Source organism: Aotus nancymaae, unplaced genomic scaffold (assembly GCF_030222135.1).
Source record: "Aotus nancymaae isolate 86718 unplaced genomic scaffold, 86718_ANA_hifiasm-v0.15.2.pri h1tg000015l_1, whole genome shotgun sequence".
Lineage (NCBI taxonomy): Eukaryota > Metazoa > Chordata > Mammalia > Primates > Aotidae > Aotus > Aotus nancymaae.
The window spans coordinates 11,606,261-11,632,895 of NW_026988427.1; the positions used below are offsets into that span (position 1 = coordinate 11,606,261).

The following is a 26,635-nucleotide window of genomic DNA, read 5'->3' on the forward strand; positions in this document are numbered from 1 at the left end:
CTTCCCGCGCGGCTCCCTCAGCCGCGCGCTCCCGCAGCCGGCCAGTCTCTTCTGCCCCGCCCCCTCCTGTACGGCCGCTACTCTGCGCCCCGACTTCGTTCTCACAACCTGGTTCTGCCCACACCTGTTCTTCAGCCCTGTGCACGGTGGCTGTAGAACAATCTCAGGCCTGGCCGAGCCACCTCCCTCGCTCCCGTGGTGGCGGCGGTGACGGGCTGGGGACGGGGTGGGGGAGGGGCGGGTAGAAAAATGGGCGGGAGGTGGGAGGTGGCGTTGCTGGCCCACTTCCGGGTGCGGGCGGAAGTGGCTGCGGTGGACAGTGGGAGGGGGAAGGCGTGCGAGGGGAGGGCCGGGCCGCCGGGGGTCGAGGGGGTGGGGCCTGGGCCGGCGCAGGGGCTCGGGCCTGGGTCCTGGATGGTTACCCCGGGCGGGCCGCGGCTCCTAGCCAAGACGGGGCGGGTGGGCACCAGGTAACGACCCAGCGCAGTTAGGGCGAGGGTCGTCCGCAGGGCGCACGGGTGGGGGTCGGAGTCCAGGGAGGGTCGCGGCGTCACCCCCTTCTCCTGTGAGCCCGGAGCTCGGGGTTCCGGGGAGACGGGTGGGAGGAGTTAAATTCTTGGAGGGGGTGGAGGTCATGTGGACGCCACGCCCCTACAGGAAGGCAGCGGGGGAGGGACGGGGGGGGAGAGAGAGACAGAGACGTGTGTGTGTGTGTGTGTGTGTGTGTGTGTGTGTGTGTGTGTGTGTGTGTGTGTGTGTGTGTGTGTGTGTGTGTGTGTGTGTCTGTCTTGGAATAAACTTGTTGGGGAAGGGGGCGACGGGGGTGAGCTTCCGGGCTGAGAAATGGGGACACCGTGGGGGTACTGCAAGCAGGACTTGGGCCTTAAACATTCCGGGAGAGTGTTCTCCAGCCCCGGGAAGGACTTTGACAGTGGTTGGGAATTGTATCTCTGGCACAGTTTTGCAAGCAGACGGGGAGCTGAGGGTTGAAGGAAAAGGAGCAAAGCATGCATGTGGAAGGGGCCAACATCTCGGTCTGGAAAGGATTTATTAACTAGTTTAGTTGAAGCGGGCTGGTGAATTAAAACAGCACCCCAAGAAGCTTGGGAGTTTCCATTATTATGTTGCGCTTTAGACGGGAGGGCAGGAGAAAGGGCGTTATTATTTCTTAGAAGACAGTCCCCGGTAATTTTTCTGTGGTGAGAATGGGTACGACCCATATTTTATCCTGAATCACGTATATGTTTGTACATATATATAATATGTTTATATGTAAACACTTGATGAGGTGACTATTCTGGCGTGTGATACCTGAGTTAAGTAGGTGTTTTGTATAATCTTGTGGAGCGTTTAACGAGGGTTTTTTGATGATAGAGCCTAGTATCGACTCTTAATGTAGGTAGGGAGTGGAAACTAGAAGGTTTTAAGACTCTGGGTATATATTAGATTAGAGAATGTTACAATGTTTAAATGTTCTGCAGGTTAACACAGAAATCTGCCTCCTGGGCCATGCCGCTTCTAAGACCTGTTTCTTCTCATGAGCCCCAGCAGAAGACATATGGGCCAGTTCTCACAGTGGATAACTTCCCCTGCCTGAGCCAGAGATGGGCTAGTATCTGGAATCTGTCTATCACCAGACTCTGAGCTTAATAAGGCAGCTGAATGAAGGGACGTGAAGAGCCCCTGAGAGTGGCACTGAAGTCTGCGGTGGGGGGGGAGGGGCCTGGACACACCCCTTCCCCCCCAGACTCCTCCCCCTCAGGGTCAGCTCAGCCATGGACTTTGGACCTGGATAAGAAGAGAGAAGCTGCACTTTGTTTGGTGGATCTGACTTGGGAATCTCAGTTGTGGAAATGGAGTGCTGGATGGGGGCGTGACGATCTCCAGGGGAGCAGCCGCGACGAGGGGAAAGGTAAGGCTCCTGTCTCATTTCCCACTTAGTGACTCGCTGCGCCTGTGCAGGTGTTGAGAGGGTGAGTTTGCCTGGACTACTGTTCAGTAAATCTTACCCGGATGGGTGCGCTGGAAGCTACACCTCTCCGTTACTCTGTCCGGATGTACGCTTGTTCCCAGCCTCTCCTTACCCAGGCCGGATTGTGAGCTGGCGATTGTGAGGTTAGGCTAAGGAGAACATGAAAATAATTCAGGCTTCTGAAGGGAGGTTGGATTAGTTTACGTTTAAGGGCCCTTCCGACAGGGAGATAATAGGATTCCAAGTCAGTCTGGGTTAAGACTGGAGTGGATTACCTAGGCAGAGGCAGCTGCTCTTGTTTTGGGGAGCTAACCGAATAGGACTGTTGGTAGCGGGGAGCGGGTGGGAATGGTCTAGATAACCTCCTAAGTTGTCTCTCTTCCTCTTTCTAAAACCGGAGCTTAGGCCGTGAAAGCTCAGCAGAAGAGCAGAGTAACAGAACGTAGGTTTGCGAGTCAGGAGTGCTTGGGCTCTAGCTTTGACTTCTTTAGTCAGTGTTCAGCCCTACACAGGCCGATTAAGCTCTGCCATGTTCTCTTCACCTACAAAACGGGGGGAAAACTAACTTTCCATGTTCACAAGTTGTTACAAGGAGCAAATGAAACAGTGAAGGATTTTGAAAAGTATCCAGGGCCGTGCACATAGGAAACAGTAACACTGATACTGCTCGATATGCCTTAAAAGCACGGAAACAACTCCAAGTTAGGAGTTCTGTTTTCTTATTGAAATAGTTTGCTGGCAAGAACCCAAGAAGATGTCCTTAATTAAAAGTCTGCCCCTGAATTTGTTTCGTCCTCTTGTTGTTAAACAATACTTGAGATTGTCAAGTTGTAGAACAGGTGAATGGATCCAAGGAGAACTTGGATTAAAGAACTCTTGCAGATACTACGTTGGCCCTTATGGCTCTACAGTCCAATTTCAGTGTGCCCCTTTGAGGTAGGCTGATTAAAGAGCGGGTGGAGGGAAGTTTAAGCCTTAAGGGCCAAGTGTCTGGCTAGGAGTTGGTACTGCATTGCTTTTTTTTTTTTTCCTGTTTGAGACAGAGTCTTGCTCTGTGGCCCAGGCTGGAGTACAGTGGTGCCATCTCGGATCACTGCGACTTCCGCCTCCCAGGATCAAGCAATTCTCTGCCTCAGCCTCGCCGGTAGCCAGGATTACAGGCGCCTGCCACCATGTCCAGCTGATTTTTTGTATTTTTAGTAGAGATGGGGTTTCACCACTTGGCCAGGCTGGTCTTGAACTCCTGACCTCGTGATCCACCTGCCTCGGCCTCCCAAAATGCTGGGATTACAAACGTGAGCCACTGCACCCAGCTTCTTTTTTTTTTTCTGGAGACAGAGTCTTGCTCTTGTCACCCAGGCTGGAGTACAATGGCTCGATCTTGGCTCACTGCAACCTCTGCCTCCCGGGTTAAAGTGATTCTCCTGCCTCAGCTTCCCAAGTAGCTGGGATTACTGGCACCTGCCACCATGCCCAGCTGATTTTTGTATTTTTAGTAGAGACAGGGTTTTGCCATGTTGGCCAGGCTGGTCTCGAACTCCTGACCTTGTGATCCACCTGCCTTGGCCTCCCAAAATGCTGGGATTATCAGCGTGAGCCGCCGCGCCCGGCCGGTACCGCATTTCTTGGAGTGAGTGCTGGGCTTTTCCTTCCTGTGCCATACCCTAGTCATATCTCCTGCTCTTTAAGATGACTTTTCTCCCAGACTGACATCTCTTCGCCCTCTGTATTTTCGCCGGCTGTATTCCCACTTAAAGCAGCCCTGTTTGTCTTTACCTTCTTACTTCCTGCCTGCCCCTCCTTCAACTCCAGTGTACCTGTAACAAGATGCCTGCTTTTCCCAGTGACAACACATAGCAGAAAGAAGAGGTGGAGCACAGTGTTGGGAATTTGAGAGACAGTAGGATGTGGTGGCCTGGGCAAAGGGCAGGAAGCCTGGCTTCTGGCGTCTCTCTGCCTCTCCCTAGCTCAGTAACACCTGGGCCTCCACACGTTCCTCGAGGATGGGTGACAGTGAGGTCATCCGCAAACTGAAAATCCTGTACTTAGGCCTTGCTTTCCTTGTTACAGTTTTTCCTTCCACACTCCCCGCCCCGCCCCCCATCTTTCTTCTTTGCCACATTGTTTTCCTGACTCCCTGCAGTGGTCTGCGAGGCGGGCAGTGGCCTGGGTGTAGTTGCTGCTGTGGGGCTGTTCTTTCTCCTCTGGTCTGATGCCTGGGGCAGCCCCTGTGAGGCCAGGCTGCTCCTTTTTAAGGTGTGTGGGTCTCAAGGCGGGTGTGCCACCTTCCCCAGCTTCACCCAGCAAATTTCTGGTGCTGGTCTTTGCTTAGGCACAGGGATCACAGTGATCTCTCGGGGATACGTGACGCCAGGGTGTCTCCTTAGCCATCTCTGGGATCCCAAGTACCAGGGAGTTGTGTATTTGCGTAGTGCTATCACATGACCCATCCAGTCTGCTGTGTGAGTTTTCCCTCACCACTTTGTTGTGAGGAGAACAGAGCAGGAATTCTTTTCCCAGTTTGAGGGGAAGCTACGGAAGCCCTGAGTGGGAAGGGGTTGCCTAAGTCTAGAGCGGTAGGCACTGAAATCGTCTCCCGGTGCTGTGCTGTTTCCACAGCATCTGACCTGACAAGGGCCATCTGGGTTCTGCTGCAAACCTCCAGGGAGAGAAGCTCTGTGCCCTGCCAGATAGCCTCAGTGGTAGAACATTTCCTCCTTAGAGTGAGCAAGAATTCCTCTCCCTGACCCTCCCACCCTCCTGCCCTCCACCTGAGCCTTCATGAGACAGTCCTCTCAAGACAACCGTTGGCTTTCTCACAGGGGCACCAGGATGCCAGCACTCAGCAGGTATCAGGCTGCTGAGCCAGGACCAGTGATGGACTTAACCAGACTGTGTGTGTGTATTTTTTTTTTTTTTTTTTTGGCACGAAGTCTCGCTTTGTTGCCCAGGCTGGAGTTCGGTGGCGGGATCTTGGCTCACTGCAACCTCCCCCTCCTGGGTTCAAGTGATTCTTCTGCCTCAGCCTCCTGAGTAGTTGGGATTACAGGCACACACCACCACGCCCAGCTAATTTTTGTATTTTTAGTAGAGACAGGGTTTCACCAGACTGGTCAGACTGGTCTCGAACTCCTGACCTTGTGATCCGCCTGGCTCAGCCTCCCAAAGTGCTGGGATTACGGGCATGAGTCACCGCGTCTGGCCAATGTGTGTATTTTAACTCAATTTATTTATTTCCTTCTTTATTCCAAATGAATTGTAGGTGGCTAACCAAAAATTACATTTCACAGACATTGTTTAGTGATTATTGTGTTAATCTTTCCTCTTTGACCTGGATGAGACGAGTTTCTGGGTCTCTACCGTGGGGTAGGGGAGAGAGGCAAGCAGATACTGGGAGGCGGGAGAAGGGAAGCAAAACACTGGTTAAAAATTTTGCTTTTACTGATGTTTTCAAGCCAACATACGTTTTAACTTCAGGGCATGAATTCTTTCCAAATTGTAAAAAATATCATGGATCTTGGGCGTGGTTTATGGGAGGGCAATTTCCTTTTCTTCTTTTCAGTTCACTTGGTGGTGGTGGAGTGGGCAGGAGAGAGTATTGTTCCTTCTAATTCTGTTTTATCCTGTGACTGGATCCTCCTGTTTTTCCCTTTTGCACATAATCCAATCCCAGGCCCACCCCCAGACTCCTGGCCCCTTGTTTCTATCCTTACCCCAGTCACTGCTCCCCATGCAACCTCTATCAAGAGCTCAGGGCCTCTTTCCCCCAGGTCAGTTTGGCACTCACTTACCCTGGTTTCTTGCTTCTCAGACCAAGTGTTTTCTTTTGCCTCCATCAAGCCCGTCCTGATTCTCTAACCAGGGCCTTTCTTTTTGGGATAGTCTCTTGTAGTCCAGGAATTTCTCCTTTTGGATTTTCCTGTGAGCTTTGGGATTTAAACAGAGGGTGGCAGAGATGGGGTGTGAGTTATGGTGCACAAACGGCCTCCCATCCTGTTCCCCTTCTGGAGAAGTATCAGGGGTTAGAGGTGGGAATCTGACATCTCATGGGCTGGTTGATCTTCGCCCGCCTTTCAGTGCCCTCTTAGTCCGTCTTTTCTCCTGGAAGGTGATGTCGGCTCGCCACGTCTCGGATCTACAAACCAGTGTTGCCCAACTTTTTCACTTTTAGGAAATACCATGTTTTCCTTTATGCCTTGACACCTAGGGTGAGTATGCAGAGCCCCCAGGGCCCCCGGCTCCCTCATTAGGCAAATACAGGGTGGAGGTGACAGACCCTGGCCTCTGACTGGCACATCTGCGTGAGCGCGAGGCTCCTGCCGCAGTGCACTCAATCAGCTAAAGTGGAGGCCACAGGCTTCCCGCACACCGCACGCCACACACCGCCACAGTGGGCCTCAGTGGGCCTGCTCTTCTCCCACTCCTCCTCCAGGTCGGGGCTCTGGCCACTTTTGCGGAGGCTTCATGGCAGTGCCTGAGAGGACACAGAGCCCTCTCAGGGCACTGGCACTGGAGGATGTGTGTGTGGGGTGGGGTGGATGGGGAGGGGTGCACAGGAGGCCTGGTCTAAAACCTGGCCGTGCTCCCCACCAGGTCTTGTGGCTTCCAGCACGTTGACACTTAACCCTGAGCCTCAAACTAGTTAACTGTAAAATGGGGATGATACCGCCCACTCTGCAGAGCTCTGGGGCTTGAAGGAGAAGCTGAGGGAGGGTTTGGCCGGTGGAGGCCCCTCACCGTACCTGGTGACCCCTTAACAGTTTTGGTTTAGGTCTTCGCCTCCACGCAGGGGCCTGTGGGGTGCGCCTGGCCGTTTGTTTCTGTAGAACCCTGCACAATCCGTGGTTTCATGTAGAAACAAGTTAGTGAGCAAAGTCAGTCGGTAACCACAGGCCGCACAGTTCCGGGCTGCTCCGTGCTCTGAAACACGGGGGAGGGGTTGATGTCAGGGGCGTGGGTCCTGATCACATGGCAGCTGCTGTTCTAGGGGAAGTCAGCCACCCAGCAGCCTGTAGTCCTCAGCTACCCACCCTCACCACTGGGGTCCCACGGTGAGAGAGGTGAGTGGGTAACTGAGCTTTCTGCAGAGGGCCGGGCTGGAGGGATCTGGGGGAGGGAGTGGGGCTGGTTCCTGGTGGAATCCAGGCCTCAGACCTGATCGCTGCCGAAACCGGCCCTGTGCACTGGAGCCCCTGGTCTTCTCCGTCTCCTCCCCTCCTGGCCAGACTTTGCTTCTGGCTCAGCCACAGGTATTTGCTACTGAAGAGCTGTTCCTCCCTCCCCTCGGTGGGTCTGGGTCCACCTCCACCTCCTCCTCAGGTCGCGCACCTTCCTGCCCTCTAAAACACCAACCAGGTGCAGACCGATTCTAGGCTTTTCCATGGTGCTACCGCCAAAGCTTGTGACCGAGTCCTTCCCGCCTAGGGCTAGTGGGCCTACCCCGTCCCTGCTGGCAGGTCTCTCTCTGCTTTCTGTACTCAGAACTAACGCTCTCATTCCCCACTTACAAAGGGAAAACAAAAGGGAAGAAGTCGCAGCTGGCCCCGGCCTGCCTTGGCACAGGTGTTTCCCCCGGCCCCGCGTCGGGCCCCCTGGTTCCTGTTCTGCCCCTGCCCCACGCGTCCCAGGGGCCCCCACGCAGGTTCCTCCGCCTCCCATGGGTTGGGGTTGGGGGACCGGCTCCGGCCCTTGGCCTGGGGTTTGGTGAACGCCTTTCGTGGGCTGCGGACCCCCTTAAGGCGCGCCCCCGGGCTGGGGCAGCGGCACTGGGGGGCCGAGGGCGGGTCGGACGTCCACCCTCAGGGGTGCGCCAGGGAGCAGGGAAGCCGCCTCCCGAAGTTGGGGGCTCCGGAAAACTTGGGCCCTCGGAACTCCGGCGTTGACGGACAAGGGGCGGCCCCGGAGGAGGGGGGCGGGCAAACGCGGCCGGTCCCGCCCCTCACTGCGCCCCGCCCCGCTCGCCGGGGAAGGGCCACGTTGCCCGCCCGGCCGTCCGGCCCCGGCGCGCCGCTGGAAGTGCCGGCGAGGCTAACGGCGAGGCCCCAGGGCGGGCCGGTTTCGGGGCGGGGACGTTGGGAGGACGTGGTGAGTCGGGGTCTGCGGGCGGAGGTCCCACCGGGGGCGGCCTCGCGGGCGCAGAGAGGGAGCCGCGGGGACGTCGGTGGCCCGGAAGCCCCGGTGCCCGTGAGTGCCGGCGAGAGCGGACGTGGCGCGGGGGCCGAGCCGGGAGGTTGGAGCTCCGCGTTCTGCTTTCGGGATCCCGGGCGGCCCCGGCTGTGGCAGGGAGGGCGGGCTCCGCGGAGCGGGGAGGACGTTGTGAGACTCGGCCCAGGGCGTTTCCGTGGGTGTGGGGCAGGGCGCGGGTGGGACTGCGGACTGGCCTCTTCCCCTAACCTCACCCCAGCGCCCCTTCCCCGAGTTATAGAGGCCGGTTCTCCTCAGCCGAAAGGAAACGTTGACTCAGTGTTGAAATACATACATAATAAATGGCAAGAAAAGTTTTTCTTCCTACCTGTTTGCTGACGTGTGACGTAGGGAGCCCTGGGACCTGCGGCGCCCGCAGCTGATAAGCTCTGGAGTAGAGGGACCGGCTGGCGGAAGCTTCGCTTCGGTTAACCCTTGCTGCCGCAGTAGGTCTGCTGTGTGTTTTAGACCATCACTGGCTGAGATGTTATCCAGCTTTATTTTCAGTCATTGATAGTATTTTCCAGGCCATGTAGACTTTGCTCTTACATGCTCACATCATCCAGGACCGCCTTCCTTCAGGAATCACGGCGTCCTGATCCTTCCCGATTCTGGGGACCATCGAGCTCACGCATCCCCCTGCTTCTGTGACTTAGTCTCACAGTTACAAGCACTGCAGTATGTCTGACCTCAGTGGCCTGTGTAACAAGGTAAACTCGTTACTGTTTGAGGCATTAGAGAAATTGTCACTATCCCATCCGGGTACTGGGACCTTGCGATGAACCAAATCAACCCTGTCACATTATAGATGAAGGAACTAAGGCACAAGTGAGTCGAGTGACTTGTCCAAAGTTGCCTGGCTGGGTGGCTGGATTGCCTGAATCCCAGGCCTCATGCCTTTTGTGGCACTTGGATTTCCCTTTGGCCCTGTCTTTTCTGGGATAAGTAACCTGCATCTCTTCCCTCCTAGGTCTTGCTCTCTAAACTCTTGAATTATTTAGTGTATCTTCTCTGACTGCCTTTCTGTTCTTCCATCCTCAAATTATGGGCCTGATACATGATACAGGAGTCCAGCCGAGGGCTAAGAATGAACAAGAAAGTAGTTCAGTTAGATTTCCATTATCTGCGACATGTCTATATTTTCTGGATTTTTTAGGTTGCGCTTTTTAGCGTTAAGCAAAGCAGAGAGAGAAGGGAAGATCCGTTACCGCTTCTCCCACTTCTATCTTAATTTTAAAGCTAAATACAACTTTTTTCTTACTGTTCATGACTGGAAGTTGACTATTTGGTGTTCACTTGCTGTTTAAGAAACAGTTTTGCCAGAGAAAGGAAATAGGCTGGAGAATACCATGGAATCAGAGTATCAGAAAGGATCTCATAGCTCCTAGGCAGTCCTTCAAATGATTCAGAAACTGAGTGAGCCCGGTACGGGTAGGTAGGACCTGCCCAGAGCCACCTGGGTTTTGGCTGAAAGTTTTTGTGCTGAAAAGACTCACTCCTCCTCTCCCACCATGGTCCAGATGTCTTCGTACTTGGTAGTGTGGATTGGCTGCGTCACTTCTCTAAAGGAGTTGTGAAAACTCCAAAAAATCAGACCCAGTTTTGAGTCTGTGCCTTGCATGCCAGTCTCATAAATGACATTATTAGGAACTCAGGTCAGGATTAAGGACAGTTCTCTTTAAAAAGGAAGGTGTAGCAGATTGTATCTTCCCCAAAGGTCCTCACCCATAAGTATCCCCCTCCACATGTAGTTCCAGTTTGACACTGTCCACTTCCCACCCAGTGGTGGGGTTTGTGATTCCCTCCCCTTGAATGTGAGTAGGGACTTGTTGTTTCCTTGACCAGTGAGTAAGACAAACCTTATCCGAGGCTGAATCAGGGAAAGGATACAGCTTCACCTGGCTTGGTTGCTTTCTTGGGACACTCACCTTTGGAGTGTAGCCACCACTTCCAGTACATTTCCAGGCCACATAGAGGGGTTCTAGTGAGCATTCCTGCCAATAATGCCAACATCATCCTACAGACACATGAGATAATGTGAGACCCTCTAGGGGAGTCTAGCCCTCAGCTTTCGAGCCTTTCAGCAAGGCCTCAGGCATGGTAAAACAGAGACAGGTCATCCCCTTGCGCCCCACTGTCCAAATTTCTGACCGATAGAAACCGTGACAGGGAGTAAGTGATAACTATTGTTTTAAGCCACTAAATATTGAGGTAATTTATTATGCAGGAGTAGATACCTAATAAGAAAGGGGATGTGAGTGGAGACAGGGCCTCAGTATTTGGACTTGGAGCTGAGCACAGAGGGCAGGGAGGACACTTGCCCTGATTGTCAGGACTATCTAGATTCTGTTTTTCTCACTGTTTCAGGTGCTGATGGCTGCATAATGAATCACCCCAGAACTTAGTGGCTTACAACAACAGACTCATTTTATTAACGTCTCGGCCGTATGGTTCTTGCTTGTGGTCTTTCACGTGGTTGCAGTCAGGTATGGTTGGGGCTGGGATAATCTGGAAGGCCATATCCTATGTCTCGTGGTTGCTGTCAGCTGGGACCTTCACTGCTGTCAGCTGGAATACCTATAGGTGTCTGTCTACGTAGCAGGGTTTTAGGAGTAGGCATCTTCAGCTGGGACCTTAGCTGGTGTCAGCTGGAATACCTATAGGTGTCTGTCCACGTAGCAGGGTTCTAGGAGTAAGCATCTTCAGCTGGGACCTTAGCTGGTGTCAGCTGGAATACCTATAGGTGTCTGTCCATGTAGCAGGGTTCTAGGAGTAAGCATCTTCAGCTGGGACCTTAGCTGGTGTCAGCTGGAATACCTATAGGTGTCCTGTCCATGTAGCAGGGTTCTAGGAGTAAGCATCTTCAGCTGGGACCTTAGCTGGTGTCAGCTGGAATACCTATAGGTGTCTGTCCATGTAGCAGGGTTCTAGGAGTAAGCATCTTCAGCTGGGACCTTAGCTGGTGTCAGCTGGAATACCTATAGGTGTCCTGTCCATGTAGCAGGGTTCTAGGAGTAGGCATCTTCAGCTGGGACCTTAGCTGGTGTCAGATGGAATACCTATAGGTGTCTGTCCATGTAGCAGGGTTCTAGGAGTAAGCATCTTCAGCTGGGACCTTAGCTGGTGTCAGCTGGAATACCTATAGGTGTCCTGTCCATGTAGCAGGGTTCTAGGAGTAAGCATCTTAAGAGGACCAGGTGGAAACTACTGCCTTGTATGAGTTAATCTTAAAAGTCACATAGTGTCACTTCTTCCCAGAACCAAAGGGAGGGAATATAGACCCTCACCTCTGGAGGCAGGAGTGTCTTCGTCACTTGTAAGAAGAGCATATGGAATGGGATATGTGCAGTCGTCTTTGGAAGATAGAACCCTTCACTCTCTTACTGCTGCTTTGGCCATCTTTCTCCCTGATTTAGGTAATAGTGCGAGCAGTCTTCCATCTAGCCACTTGAACCTCATACATGTGCCGAGCACTGTGATGGGCACAGAGGTCATAGAGTCTTTTTCCCTAAGGAGGAAGGTGGGAGTCAGGTAAGTATGGCCACAGATCCTGTTACAGAGTGGAGTATAGCCTGGCTCGATGTTACAAAAGGAGTCACCTGAAGTGGCTTGAAAGGATGTGTGGGTGGCTGGCAGGTGGTGCCATGGGTCTTGTTTGAGGATGAGGGACCAGCTGGAGCAAAGACACAGCAGTGTCCAAGTGTACTTACTGGGGAAAAGCAGCCTGCTGAGGCCAGAGTGCGGGGTTCATGGGGTTAGTGGTTAGAGGTAAGGTTGAAAAAGGATATTTGAGCCAGTCTGTATGAAGGGCTTTGTATGTCATAATAATGAGCTTGAGTTTTATTTCGTGGGCATTGCAGCCTCTGATGGTTTTTAAGGCGAGTTAGTGTCGTGACCAGGTGCGCTCGTCAGGAGGGATGCGCTGTTGCTGTTGGGAAGGTTTGTGAGAGGGAAGCAAGATTAGTGCCAGACCTGCTGGGAACCACATCAAGAGTCAGACTTAAGACAGTGTTTCATACGAAGGAATGAGTTCAGGTTAAAGGGCGGGGGGGCTCCACATGGGATGCAGTGAATGAGTAACTTTGTACTCCCATTTTCATAGTTTTGAAGTTCTTGGGCCTAGATGTGTTTCAGAATTCAGAATTTTTTGGATTTTGAAAAGATGATCTGGCGAGTTTACTCTGTAGTGGAGGATCAGAAGCAGAACAGCATAAGCCACCATGTTTATTTCTGTAGCAAAATGTATGAATAACCACAGCAGGAGAGATAAAGACTATAAATAGCCTCGCATTAGATCAGATCAGATTTTACCAGATGAGGTTGGGTGAGGTTTTACTGCCAATTGAGTTTGGAAGACTTCTGTTTTTTAGTGCTACTTGGATCTGGCAGTTGCAGTTGAGGAGCTGTGGATGTTTTCAGATCCAGGCACATCTGAATATTGAGGGCACTGGCACAGCAGCTTGGCAGTGCTGTGGAGCCGGCCCCTGCTTCGCGTAGCTTGTAGCTGAGGGATCTGATAGAAGTTGAGCACGTGGTTGCGCTTGCTGCCGTTGGCGCAAGGTGGGTGGACCTTGCCTGGTCCCAGACATCAAGGGAGATATCTTGGCAGAGACAAAAATCAGACTGTGCCAGCTGAGAAGATAGGGAAGAGCAGACCTGGCACATGGGCACATGCAAAGACCCCGGCGGTAGGGTTGGCTGTTTGGGGACCAGACGGGAACGTGGTAGAGTAGAACGAAGAGAATGGGGAGAAGGGAGTGAAGTGACTGGCGAATACTTCCGTAGTCCTGCTGGGCACTGTTCTAAACACCAACATGGCTTAGCTCATCCAGTCTTCACAGCAACCCAGTCTGAGTCTCAGCAATGTGACGGAATGTAGGGTGATGGCTCTGAGCTATCCGGCCTGCCTTTGTTGCTGCTGCACCCTCCTGATGTGGCCTGAGCAGGCCTGAGCAGGGCTTCCTGGGGGAGCAGGTCACCGCTGCTGGCCGGGGTCTGGGCTTGATTATCCTTGGGGCACAGCCAGCTGCGAGAGGGTGTACGGCTTGTGGTTCGTGTGTGTGCACACAGCACTAACTTCCAGGCAGAGCTGAGGATCCTGTCCTAAGAATTACATGAATAAACAGTAGGAAAATAGCACTGGGGCCCAGGATGAGCCTATGTGAAGAAGCAGGTGAGCTGGGAATAGGGATGTCATGTAATCTTATGGCAAGAGGGGCAGGTTTGAAGCGCAGGGTTCTGGGGTGGAGAGCGAGGGTCTGAGGACTAAGGTAGAGGCCGCGGCTGGACTGGGGCAGCTTTTCCTGTGGCCTCTCCACCCACTCTAGATGTGTGCAGACTTACCAAGTAAAAACCCAGCCAGAAGATTGCTTTTATTTGCGTGGCTTAGAAGGATGGCACAGGAGGTCTTAAGCCTCAGGTAGTGGGTGTGGGCCACCAAATTCTAATGTGTAGAGAAGAGGAAAAAGTCATCTAAAGGGTGCAGAAGTCATCTGAAGGGTCCCTGCCTTCTTTTTTTTTGAGATGGAGTCTTGCTCGTAATCCAGGCTGGAGGACAGTGGCGCCATCTCAGCTCACTGCAGCCCCCGCCTCCAGGTTCAAGGCATTCTCCTGTCGCAGCCTCCCAAGTACCTGGGATTACAGGTGCACACATGGCTAATTTTTGTATTTTTTAGTAGAGGGGGTTTTGCCATGTTGGCTGGCTCCTGACCTCGTGTGATCCGCCTACATCAGCCTCTCAAAGTTCTGGGATTACAAGCTTGAGCCACCGTGCCCAGCCTGGCCTCGCCCTTCTAAGCCATGCAGAGCAGCACTTCAGTGAATAGAGTTCAGTCCCTCTTCTCTTTCCCCGTGCAATTATATGAGTCTTTTTCTTGTACGGTCATTTAGGAGGCTGGAAGTTGAGAGGCAGGGAATTCTGGCCATGAGATTGGGGGTAAGTTCCAACATGGACAACATCCTGAGGGGACAGTGAAGAAAGAAACTGACAGTGCTGGGTGCAAAGGCTCACACCTGTAATCCCAACACTTTGGGAGGCTGAGCAGGGTAGATCACTTGAGGTCAGGAGTTCGAGACCAGCCTGGCTAACATGGTGAAACTCTGTCTCCATTAAAAATACAAAAATTAACTGGGCGTGGTGGCAGGCGCCTGTAATCCCAGCTACTCAGAAGGCTGAGGCAGGAGAGTTGCTTGAACCTGGGAGGCAGAGGTTGCAGTGACCTGAGATCATGCCACTGTACTCCAGCCTGGGCGACAGAACAAGACTGTCTCCAAAAAAGAAAAGAAAGAAAACTTAAACTCTTCTGTGCATCACTCTTTTCTTCCACATAAAATTTCTTAAAAATAAAATAGGGGAATATGGCCCACCGCTCTGAGTAGCTTCCTCCATCAGTATGTCCCCAGCTGGGCACAGCAGTAAGACTAACTGAAATGATGTTTACCCTGAAACCCTTAGTCACTTGATGACATGTATCTAATTGACATACAGCATATGAGCCCTGATAAAATGCGAATTTAATTGCACCGTTCCATGGAGATGGACTTGAGGTTTCTGAGAAGACTGATGTCCTGGAGTGCTGGGGGCGGTTGGTTTCTAGGAGGAGGACGAGTGGTGGTGGATGCTGGCGGGGGCTGGGGCAGTTTCCCCAGGAGGGAGACAGAATCCGGGCCCCTTGAGAAGCCCTTCAGGATCAGCCCTTTTATGCCAGATCTGCTGGCTTGAGAGCCCTGGGCTTCAGCTTCAGATGAGCTCTGAGGCCCAAGGTTTTGGCTAGGATTAGAGAGTGGGCTGTGAGGCAGAGGGCAACTGGCAGAGCTGTTGGTGTAAGAGGGTCCATGCCTGAAGCTTTGGGGCTTGAAGGGTAGACCAGAGGCAGGACAGTCAAGCAGTTACGGTCCGGAATGGCAGCTGGCTGGGAACTGGCGAGTGTTTCAGATCCTTTTAAGTCATGTGGTGGGGCCACGCCTTTTTCTCATTGGTTTGTGTCCTGGTTCCTTTCCAGAGCCTGGCAGAGAGCAGGTATGTGATACATGTCATCAAGTGACTGACTGAAAAATTCAGAGCAAATAGATCATTTGAATTTGCCTTGCGGATGTGGCCCCGACCCTGATGGATGAAGCTATTCAGAGCTGTGGGCAATGTCTGCATATTTGATGTGGAAGTAGCCTCAAATTTATACAGGTTGCAAGAATAAAAAATAAAATAAGGATGCTTGTACACACTCCCTACTCAGATTCACCGTTAATATTTTGCTCCGTTTGCTCTCTCTATGTAAGCAGTATATTTTTGTTCTGAACCATTTGAAAAGTCGCATCTGTCCTGGCTGTCTACCTCTAAGTACTGCACTGTGTATTACCTAAGAACTGCAGTCAGTCGGTTACCACTGATGCTTTAAACTGCTGTCTGTATTCTGACTTCACCATTTTACCCAATGTCTTTTTTTAAAAAGTTTTTTGAGGTTTCCTTGACGTGCAGTTGACATAAATATGTGCAGTAAACGGCACATGAAGTGTACAATTTGATAAGTTCTGACCTATACGTACTTGTACAAGTATCACCGCGATCAGGATAATAAACACATCCGCCCTTCCAGAAGTTTCCTAATGCCCCTTTGCAGTAACTGCCCCACTGCCTTCTCTGCCTCTTTCCCCAGGCAAAAACTCATCTGCTTTCTGTAATACAGACTAGTTTCTACTGTCTGCAGTTTTATGTCAGTAGAATCAGAGTGTATGTGCTCTTTTTGGTTTTTCCCAGAAAGACCCGTATTGTGTAATTATTTGGAAATTCAGTCGTGTATGTCTGTGGTTTATTCAGTTTTATTGCTGAATATTATTCCATTCTGTGAGTAAACCACAGTTTGTTTATCTGTATTTCCCTATTGATGGGCCTTTGGGTTAGTTCCAGTTTTGAGTAATTATGAATAAAGTTACTGGAAACTTAATTCCTGTATAGGTTTCTGTATGGACGTGGCTGAAAGTAGAAAGGAAGTGGGGCATGCATGAAGGGACGTGCAGGAGAGACTGGGCTTGGTCACAACAGCCTGTTATCCCTGGGGAGCTGGCTCGCTCACCAGAGGGCATGTTGAGGGATCTGCCCCCCACAACCCATCCAAACACCTACCACCAGGCCCCACCTCCAACACCACCACACTGGGGTTCAGATACCAACATGCGTTTTAGAGGACAAACCATGCTCAAGCTATAGCATAGCTACATATTATCATAACACTGTTAGTAAAACCGTCTCTGCCTTGGGAATTTTCAGTAGCACCTTTATCACGTCTCAGATTTCGTTGTGTAATGAGTCTGTTGCTGGAGTTTAAATTCTGTTCCGTTGGATGGTCTGTTTATTTATGTACTAGTACCACACAGTTGTAATTATGGAGGTTTTGTAGTATGCAGTGTGTGTGTGTGTGTGTGTGTGTGTGTGTGTGTAATTACTTATTTTTTTTTTTTTTTGAGACAAAGTCTCATTCTCTTGCCCAGGCTGGAGTGCAATGGCGCAGTCCAATCACAGCTCGCTATGGCTTCAGCCTCCCAGACGGGTGATCCCACCTCAGCCTCCCAAGCAGCTGGCACCACAGGTGCATGCCACCCGCCCAGCTAATTTTGTTGTTGTTGTTGTTAGTTATTACTTGTAGAGACAGAGTCTCCCTATGCTGCTAGGCTAGTCTTGAACTCCTGGGCTCAAGTGATCCTCCTGCATTGACCTCCCAAAGCGCTGGGATTGCAGGTATGAGCTACTGTACCCCGCCGGTATGCGGTATGCTAATATCTGGTTGGGCTAAGTCCCGCCTCACAGCTTATTTTTATATTTTCCTAGTTTTATTGTCAGTTTGTCTAGCTCCATAAAAGGTATTTTTACTGGGATTTTTGATTGTGCCGAGATGTCTTGACCAAGTTACAAGGGATGTTCAAATATTCTTTTGTGTCTTTCGGTAATGATAGCTTTGTTCGTATAGGTTTTGAATGTTTATTTAAGTTTATTTCTAAATATTTTCTCATTTCTGTGGCTTTTGTAAGAAGGGTTTTCTCATGAGCTATTCGTGGATATGAAGGTTATCCATTTGTGTATGTTGATTTTTATATTCCACTACCTTGCTCAGTTCATTGATAGTTTGGTTTAGTTTTTTATTGATTCTAGAGTTTTCCAGGCAAATTCTCACAAGTGAAGATAATAGAAATAGTTTGCTTCTTGTCCACATCTGCTGTTAATCGTTTTTTTCTTGGTTCATTTGCATCGGCTGCTCCCTCCAGCAGAACGTTAAATAAACCTGGAGATCACGGGCAGCTTCGTTTTGCGCCTGACATTCATAGGGTGCCTCCGATGCTTCCCTGTTGGGTAAGAGACTTAATCGTAGCACTGAGGTGTGATACTTGATTTTAAAAATCAGTAATCTTAGGGCAGTTAGGTTAGAGGAATTGTAGGCAGATGCTCTCACTCCTTGCTCCCCCCCTCCTTCCCACCTAGAGGGAAATGAAATCTGACAGGTAGAAAAGGGGAGTTGCAGTTCTTTTTCTGTCTCCTTCCACCAGTATCACCTTCTGCCTCCCCATCGTACGTATGTTGCTGAGTCAGCATATATGTTGACGACCTCTGAAGTCAACCTCCTGGCCTTCCTCCGGCCTCACTCTTGGTCTTTCCCTGCCCCCACATTCCTCTACCTGTGGGGCGCAGAGCGGCATGCCTTTGTGTGATGGTTTGTTTTCTCTTTCCTGTCTTCAGGTGCATGGCTGCTTCCTAATCCCATAGTCCAGAGGAGGCATCCCTAGGACTGCGCGCAAGGGAGCTGGGCAAGCCCAGGGCAGCCTTGAGCCCTCCCCTTGCCTGCCCTCCCCTGCGGGGGCCAGGATGCTGAAGAAGCAGTCTGCAGGGCTTGTGCTGTGGGGCGCTGTCCTCTTTGTGGCCTGGAATGCCCTCCTGCTCCTTTTCTTCTGGACACGCCCGGCACCCGGCAGGCCACCTTCAGTCAGTGCTCTCGATGACGACCCTGCCGGCCTCACCCGTGAAGTGATCCGCCTGGCCCAGGACGCCGAGGTGGAGCTGGAGCGGCAGCGTGGGCTGCTGCAGCAGATCGGGGATGCCCTGTGGAGCCAGCGGTGGAGAGTGCCCACGGTGGCGCCTCCCGCCCAGCCGCGTGTGCCCGTGACCCCAGCGCCAGCGGTGATTCCCATTCTGGTCATCGCCTGTGACCGCAGCACTGTCCGGCGCTGTCTGGACAAGCTGCTGCATTATCGGCCCTCAGCCGAGCTCTTCCCCATCATCGTCAGCCAGGACTGTGGGCACGAGGAGACGGCCCAGGCCATCGCCTCCTACGGCAGCGCGGTCACGCACATCCGGCAGCCCGACCTGAGCAGCATCGCCGTGCCGCCCGACCACCGCAAGTTCCAGGGCTACTACAAGATCGCGCGGCACTACCGCTGGGCGCTGGGCCAGGTCTTCCGCCAGTTCCACTTCCCCGCAGCCGTGGTGGTGGAGGACGACCTGGAGGTGGCACCGGACTTCTTTGAGTACTTTCAGGCCACCTATCCGCTGCTGAAGGCCGACCCCTCGCTCTGGTGCGTTTCGGCCTGGAATGACAACGGCAAGGAGCAGATGGTGGACTCCAGCAAGCCCGAGCTGCTCTACCGCACCGACTTTTTTCCTGGCCTGGGCTGGCTGCTGTTGGCCGAGCTCTGGGCCGAGCTGGAGCCCAAGTGGCCCAAGGCCTTCTGGGATGACTGGATGCGCAGGCCGGAGCAGCGGAAGGGGCGGGCCTGCATACGCCCTGAAATCTCAAGAACGATGACCTTTGGCCGCAAGGGTGTGAGCCACGGGCAGTTCTTTGACCAGCACCTCAAGTTCATCAAGCTGAACCAGCAGTTTGTGCACTTCACCCAGCTGGACCTGTCGTACCTGCGGCGGGAGGCCTATGACCGGGATTTCCTTGCCCGCGTCTACGGGGCTCCCCAGCTGCAGGTGGAAAAAGTGAGGGCCAATGATCGGAAGGAGCTTGGGGAGGTGCGGGTGCAGTACACGGGCAGGGACAGCTTCAAGGCCTTTGCCAAGGCTCTGGGTGTCATGGATGACCTCAAGTCAGGGGTTCCCAGGGCTGGCTACCGGGGTATCGTCACCTTCCAGTTCCGGGGCCGCCGTGTCCACCTGGCGCCCCCACAGACGTGGGAGGGCTATGATCCTAGCTGGAATTAGCGCCTGCCTGTCCTTCCTGGGCCCCTCCCTGTCACGTCATGAGCTGAGGTGGAGCCACAGTCCCCAGGCTGCGTCGGCCTGCCTGTGTTTCACTCTTAGCTGCTTTTATGTTTTTGAGTTTTCCGAGTGGCATCTGAGTGCACAGATGATAAGGTGAGGAGGATTCTCCCGTTCTCAAGGGAGTTGGATCAGGGGAACTACTCTGGGGTATGTTGGGGGGTATTAGGCAGGAAACCACTGTATGCTAGGGGGACGCGGGGCTCGTTTGAGCCAGAAATGTCCGTGTCCTGAGCTTTCTCCTGGAGCATGTGCAGAGTTTGACAGTGTTCGCTCTCTTGACCAGACACCTTCTCCCTGATCTGGCTCTTCTAGCCAAGGCATGAGTCCTCCTTCCTTACCTGCTCCTCTTCCCCCAGTGGGGGCTGGGTTATGGGATAAGGGGACCTATTTGTGGCCAAAATGATACTAACCAAAGGGACTTCCTTGTCAGGGCCTTGTGGAGTTGGTGGGTCATCAGGGCTCACTGCCTCCTGCCCTTCTCTCCTGTCTCTGACCCCCACTTAGCCCTTCTCTCTCTGCAGCCCAGCAGTTTATGGTTCTGAGATGGAAAGTTGAAGGAGGCAAGCACGACCTCGCCTCCGCCCATGCCCAGCTGTCGGGAGAGGTGCAGGGAGGAAGGCCTTGTGCTGGGACGGCCCCTCTCTTGCATTGCCTCAGAGAGGGACTGTGCCCTGACCCCTCCTTTCTGAAAATCAGTCCACTCCCTGTTGCTCTAGGAGGCTCCTGCTGGCTTGGTGGAGACACGGTTCAATCTGTGTGTCCTTTTTTCCCTTGGGGTTTGGCACACAGGCCCCTCCCTGCAGGCTGTGGCTCTTGTGGCCCTCTCAGCATGAGGTGGAGCAGCAGACCAGGCGAAGCAGTGACCGGGATGCTTCTGGCCAAGTGCTGCCCATCCTCCCTACCCGTTCCCAGGCGCCTCCTGTCCTCACAGACCAGGGCACCACGGCAGGGTGGAGAGGACTTGGTGTGTTTTCGTTTCTTGCCTGACCTCAGTTTCATGAAAGAAAGTGGAAGCTACAGAATTATTTTCTAAAATAAAGTAAAGGCTGAATTGTCTGAAAAATATTTATGTGTGTGTGTCCTGGAAACGGAGGTGATAGGCGGGGAAAGAAATGAAAAGGGAGAATGAAGAGTTAAGGAGAGGGCTAGACGGAGGAAGTGAAGTTCAGGAAGGAAAGCGGATGACTGGGAGAGAAGAGCCAGGGACAGCTGAGGGGATGGGGGCCAGGCGGGAAAGGAAGTCCAGGCCGGAAGGTGGAGAGGGCCCCGGGCTGTGCTCCTGCCGATCATCCCGTAGCGCCAGAAGCCGCAGCAGGAAGGCTGGTAAGTGTCTCCTGCTTCTGCGTCCTGCTGGCTGGGCAGGTCTGGTCTGGGGAAGAACCAGCCCTCTCTTCAGGGTGGTCCCTGAGTGATGCTCTGCACCTGGTACTCTGCTGGCCCAGGCAGCGCTTACTGAGCAACCTTTATGACCTGCCGGGGAGCCTCGGTGCGCAGCTGATACCAGGGTTGGTCCCACAGTGGCACTTGCACTCCCAGACGCAACCCCAGTGAGAGTGCCTGTTGTGCTAATACCCAGAACACATACATACACAGACACAACTGTGAGCTCTGCGTTTCACATGCAACATTCTGAGTTTATGTTCTCCACTAGTTCATTTAAAAGAACAAAACGCAGCTGGGCACGGTGGTTCACGCCTGTAATCCTAGCACTTGTGGAGGTCAAGGCAGGCAGATCATGAAGTCAGGAGTTCGAGACTAGCCTGGCCAACATGGTGAAACCCTGTCTCTACTAAAAGTAGAAAAATTAGCTGGGTGTGGTGGTGCACACCTGTAGTCTCAGCTACTCCAGATGCTGAGGCAAGAGAATCACTTGAATCTGGGAGGTGGAGGTTGCAGTGAGTCAAGATCACACGTCTGCAGTCCAGCCTGGGGTGGACAAGACTCTGTCTCTGAAAAACAAAAACAAAATGCTTCTTGTGACCCACCAACTTGATTTCATGAGTGGGTTTGAAAACCCTGGGCCAGGCCGGGAGGCGGAGGTTGCAGTGAGTCAAGATCACACCTCTGCAGTCCAGCCTGGGGTGGACCAGACTCTGTCTTGGAAAAACAAAATGCTCCTTGTGATCCACCAGTTTGATTTCATGAGTGGATTTGAAAACCCTGGGCCAGGCCAGGTGCGGTGGTTTATAGCTGTAATCCCAGCACTTTGGGAGGCTGATCGCCTAACGTCAGGAGTTTGAGACCTGCCTGGCTAAGGTGGTGAAACCCCATCTCTAAAAATACAAAAAGGTGTGGTGGTGCATGCCTGTAGTCCCAGCTACTCAGGAGGCTGAGGCAGAATCACTTGAACGTGGAAGGTGGGGAGGTTGCAGTGAGCTGAGATCATACCACTGCACTCTAGCCTGGGTGATGAGCGAAACTCCATCTCAAAAAAAGGAAAAAAAAACCAGGGCTAGGCAACTTTCCTGGCAGAAACTACTTTGGAGCTCCGCACCAGATGGTGGCAGAGGCGTCTGGGGAGCTTTGTTGAGGGCCGTGGCCCTGGGAGCAGCTCCAACCTCCATTCTGGGCTCAGAAACCAGTGTCAGACATTCACTTTATTTTAACCCTTGAGACTTGTGTGGAGTGGGTGTTGCTTTCCCCTGTCGTTTTGATGGATTATTTAGCCTTACTTTTTTGTTAAATAAGGGGAGATGGTCATTATTCGTGATGTGCGGATGTGGAATAGGCCAGGAGATAGCTGCATCGTGCCCTTCCCAGTGAAGCCAGGAGGAGTTTGGCTGCCAGCCTCCACGTCCTTAGCACCTACGCAGCTAACCAGGTGCGCTGTTCTGAGCGCTCCACGAGGAATACGAACTTCTTCAATCCTCAGAGCAAGCCCAGGTGCTGAGTGCTGTTTTGCCCGTCTTACCAGTGAGGAAGCCGGCACACAGAGGTTAACCCGTGGTCATACCCAGATTATTAGCATACAGATGGTTGGGGCAGAGCCAGATTGGAGTGGACTCCATGCTGTTCACTACCGTGCGATGCCGGATTGTTCCATTCCAGCCCTTACAGTAGGCCGCCTCTAGGCCTCTTCCCAGCTGCGCTTGGATTCTCAGGCCAGGCTCCAGTGGTCTCCTGTGAGGGTGGTGAGGGGGCTGGGTGACTGGGGAGGTCCGGGAGAGATGCGGGAGGAGTGGAGCTTGGTGCCCTCGGGGCCAGAGGACACCCTTACAAGACAGAGACTGAGTTTCAGGCTCCTCAGGGGTCTCCTGGTATTCACCTGTCAAGGCTTGCTCAGGCGGTGTGTGTGCGTGTGTGCATAGCTACTGCCTCTGCACCCCGAAGCTCCTGTGGCTACCAGAGCAAATGGAAGTCCCAGGTGGAAAAGCCCCATGTTATTCAATGCTGTAGAGTTCAGCCTGCCTCGAGTTCGGAGGTTTACAGAGCTGCCTTGCGCCCGGCTGCTACTGCTGCATTCCTGCTTCTGCCTCCAGCTGTGACCACCTCCTGCCACTCCTGCTCTCAATGTGGGTTCCTGCTCACTCTGTCTCCAGGAAGGACTGCCTTCCCGGCAGCCTTCCCTCCTGAAGCCTCTTGGCCTTTGAAATCCTCTTATCTGGGTCACTGGTGGGATCTCATTTGTGGATTGAGTCACCCCCAGCGTAGACAAATGTCTGGTGGCGTCTCTGGCCAGGCCCTCCTGAGCCTTCATTGGGCCCTGCATCAGAACCCTGCCAAGGCTGAGGGCCAAGGGAAACTGAGACAAGGCCCTCAGGGCAGGCTGGGAGGGTGGGAGGTAGAGGGCATTTAGAGGGTTAGATACAGAGCACCCCTTTAAAAATACCAGCTACGGTTTTTTTGTATTACATGTTCATTTTAGACGATCAAAACATCCTGCTCACGCTCCCTCACGTGTGTTCGTGCATGGGTGGCGTAGCCTTCCAGACGTCTCCCTCACCTCTATACCTCATATGCACAAATAGAGAAAACATCTACCACGAAACCCACTGAGTTATGTAAATATTTGTCTGGCTTATATAACTTTAACATAGGAATTTATGTAACATAAGCTTGCCCTCTTTCTGAAATATCTTTTAACAAAGAGAGGATTTCAGGCTCCCCGATGGGACCTTTGTAGAGGTCAGTGTTTTGCCACCCGCAGTCTTTCAACCTCCATCTGTTCTCCCACCCAGCCACATTCTGGCCCCTGGCAAGTCACAGGGAGTGTACACCAGGAAGTAAATGCCAGGGCCATATCTGCTGGAGACCAGCATGGTGGCTGATGTCATAGAGTGGGGTGGGCCTGGGCCGACCTTGCATGTCTGACTTGGGTCCAGCTGTTCTTCCTGACAGAGCCTCTTCCTGTGAGGTGGGGGTAACACAACCTTCTGGGGTGGCTGTGGGGTTAATCAGCGTGGCTGCACTGTGAGCCAAGTCTGGTGGAAATCTCTGTCTCCGCTGCTTTCCTTTTCCTGCTGTTCGCCTTGGCTCTCCTGACACTTAATCCCCCTCCACATGTGTCTGGAGCGAGCAGAGCAGGGGAGTTACAGAAAGGAGGCTGGGCAGGGCCAAGGCTGTCACTTTCCCGTGCTGCCTCCCTTGGCTAACTTGAAGTCTGGGTCTTTATACCAGAACTTTAAGACAGTGCGTCAGAATGGATTCAGCCGTAGAGAGCAGGAAGCCTGGATCCCAGTGCCTGATGGAAATGAGAGGTCAATGGTGCAGGACTGGCGTGGCGGTTCCCCGACCATCAGGGCCCAGATTCCTTCTTCTAAGGACGAGGCTTCCACGCTAGGTGTCATTTCTTGGCTGTGGGAGCTCCAGCCAGCACACATTTTAGGTAGGAAGGAGGACGGAAGAAAGTAAAGGGTGGATGGCAGAGGCCGCCTCCTCTCCCGGAAGCCCACAGGCAGCGTGGGGCCACAGCTCCCTGGGTAGAACTGGATCACACAGGCACACCTGTCAGCAAAAGAGTCTGGAAAAAGTATTTTTAAAGCTGAATCTAATAAGATTCCTGTTACTAAGGAAGAAGGGAGTGATTGTATGTACAGCTCCAGGGACCGCTGCTGTACACGGCGCCTGGAAGACTAAATTTGTGACAGTGACGAGGGACTTGAGAGGGCAGGTGATGAGGGGCTTTGGGGGAGTGCATTAGGAACCCTGACCTGGAGAGGGGCAGAATCAAACCTGCAGGTCCTAACCCTACTGGGTTGTTTGAGAAACCTGTCCCACTGTGCCAGGGGGCTGAGCCTTCTCAGGGTCACACATGAAAACTGAAATTCCTAAAGGCCACACACAGCCCCGGAAGTGCTGACTGACAAGGGCAGACGGCCAGTGACCCAGTCTTCTCTTTGGTCTGCACTTTTATTTTGTTGTTCTGCCATCTTCAACACGTGGCTCCCACCTCACAGCACATGCTGCCCTGGTTCCAGCCACCAGGAAGCAGGAGAGGGGAAGGGAGGGCAAGCCTCATTCCTTTAGAATAAAAGCAGTGTGCACTCAACGTTCCACTCGCCGGAGTGTGGTCTAGTCCTCACTGCAGAAGGTGGGACGGACCCTCAGTGCAGCAGCCCTGGACCCAGCAAATGCCTCAGCATAGCTGTAAGAAGGGGAAGGTGGCTGGAGACAGGCAGCCTTCCCTGCATGGGCAATGTGGCAAGTCTGTCAAAAGCCTCCTTTGGAAATATCGTTTGCTTACTTTTCGAAGTTTCTATTTAGGAAAAGGGCAAAACCTTTCAGGATCAAGAGTAGGTGAGTGGCGATCAGGCCTCACCCCTCACTGAGCGCCTTCCCTGAGGAGCCGCCTGCAGGACGCTGGCAGCAGAATGGGGCTGTGTGGCTGCCAGCTTAGGTCACGACAGGGAAACAGCCTCTTCCTGGTTTGCTAGAACAAGCACACTTGGGGCCCCGAGCTCCAGGGACTCGTGGAAGGTGTCTGACTGCCGTGAGCCCCTGGCTGGAGAGTCCTGGGGAGAAGCTCACAGCTAGCGTCACCCACGGGGCTGTGAAGACACCCCTGGCCAGCAGCTAACACAACCACATAGGATGCCCCAAGCAACTACTGCCCAGCTGAGGACTGCCTGAATTTCTGACTCACAAACGGTGGGCAATGTGAAATTGGTATTTTAAGCTGCTGAGTTTGGTGGGAGTTTGCTGAGCAAGAGTAGACACCAGAAATCTCGGACACTGTGTTCTGTCCTTGAAATGGTAGAAGAATTTATGTAACCAGAATGGAATGTTGGAACAAATATTTTGAGAATAGAATTTTAAAACATTTACTCATCAACACCCAAGGGTCAGCAGCAGTCTCATCTAGGAGACCGATTCTATTATTTAGGTAGATGTTGTTGAATTAAAGGATGGGAATATTTTTTCCTTCCAAAACTTTTTTCAGTTTTATATTCTAAGTGTTTTTCAAGTTTTTATTATGAAAATTTTCAAACCCAGAGGGAAGCTGACAGACTAATACAACGAAGGGCCCTGTTCCTTCCACTGAGATGATCCAACCAGTAATATTTTGCCACATGGCAAATAGATACTGTATAATGTTCTGTACTGCTTGATAGAAAGTTGCAGAATGAATGTTGTTTTTTATATAACTTTTTTCTTAAATAAGTAATATGTGCTCATTGTGTAACTACCTAAAAACATTGAAAAATAAAAGGAAAATAAAATTCATACGTAACGACAGTGCCCTGATTCACTATTATCTCAGGGTCTCGGCTTGCTGAGCAAGCTTCTGACCTGAACTTGGTCTTCACTGGGCAGGGGCGCCCTCTACTGACGGCTGGGTGAATTGTCAGTTGCTGGGCTTACTAATTTACACCTCTCAAGAGTTTTGGCTGAAGAGAGTCCTCAGCCCCTTTACTTCTGAATGAATTAAGAAAGCTTGTTTTGTTTTGTGTTTTTTGAGATGAAGTTCTCACTCTGTCACCCAGGCTGGAGTGCAGTGGCATGATCTCAGCTCACTGCAACCTCCACCTCCCAGGTTCCAAGCGATTCTTCTGCATTAGCCTCCCCAGTAGCGGGGACTACAGGCATGCGCCACCATGCCTGGCTAATTTTTTTTGTATTTTTAGTAGTCAAGGTTTCACCATATTGGCCACGGCTGGTTTTGAACTCCTGACCTCGTGATCCACCCTCCTCAGCCTCCCAAAGCGCTGGGATTACAGGTGTGAGCTACTGCGCCCGGCAGAAAGCTGTTTCTGAAGCTGCAGGACAGAGCCTGATGGCCTCAAACCTGGGCT

The 26,635-nt window shown here is 52.5% G+C and overlaps 1 protein-coding gene across 9 annotated transcripts; it reads left to right on the forward strand.

Annotated features, from left to right (window-relative positions):
* MGAT1 (alpha-1,3-mannosyl-glycoprotein 2-beta-N-acetylglucosaminyltransferase) lies at window positions 1–26,073 on the forward strand. Of its 9 annotated transcripts, none has more exons than XM_021676298.2 (4): window positions 1–68; window positions 1,482–1,912; window positions 10,523–10,641; window positions 17,880–26,073. In XM_021676298.2, exon 4 carries the CDS (start codon window positions 18,006–18,008, stop codon window positions 19,341–19,343), a length of 1,338 nt encoding a protein of 445 aa, XP_021531973.2. In that variant the 5' UTR covers window positions 1–68; window positions 1,482–1,912; window positions 10,523–10,641; window positions 17,880–18,005; the 3' UTR covers window positions 19,344–26,073. The 9 variants fall into 9 exon arrangements, with proteins under 9 accessions (XP_021531973.2, XP_021531972.2, XP_021531971.2 ...); XM_021676297.2 differs by lacking the exon at window positions 1–68 and adding an exon at window positions 384–470; XM_021676296.2 differs by lacking the exon at window positions 1–68 and adding an exon at window positions 706–823.
* Window positions 26,074–26,635: the final 562 nt, after the last annotated feature.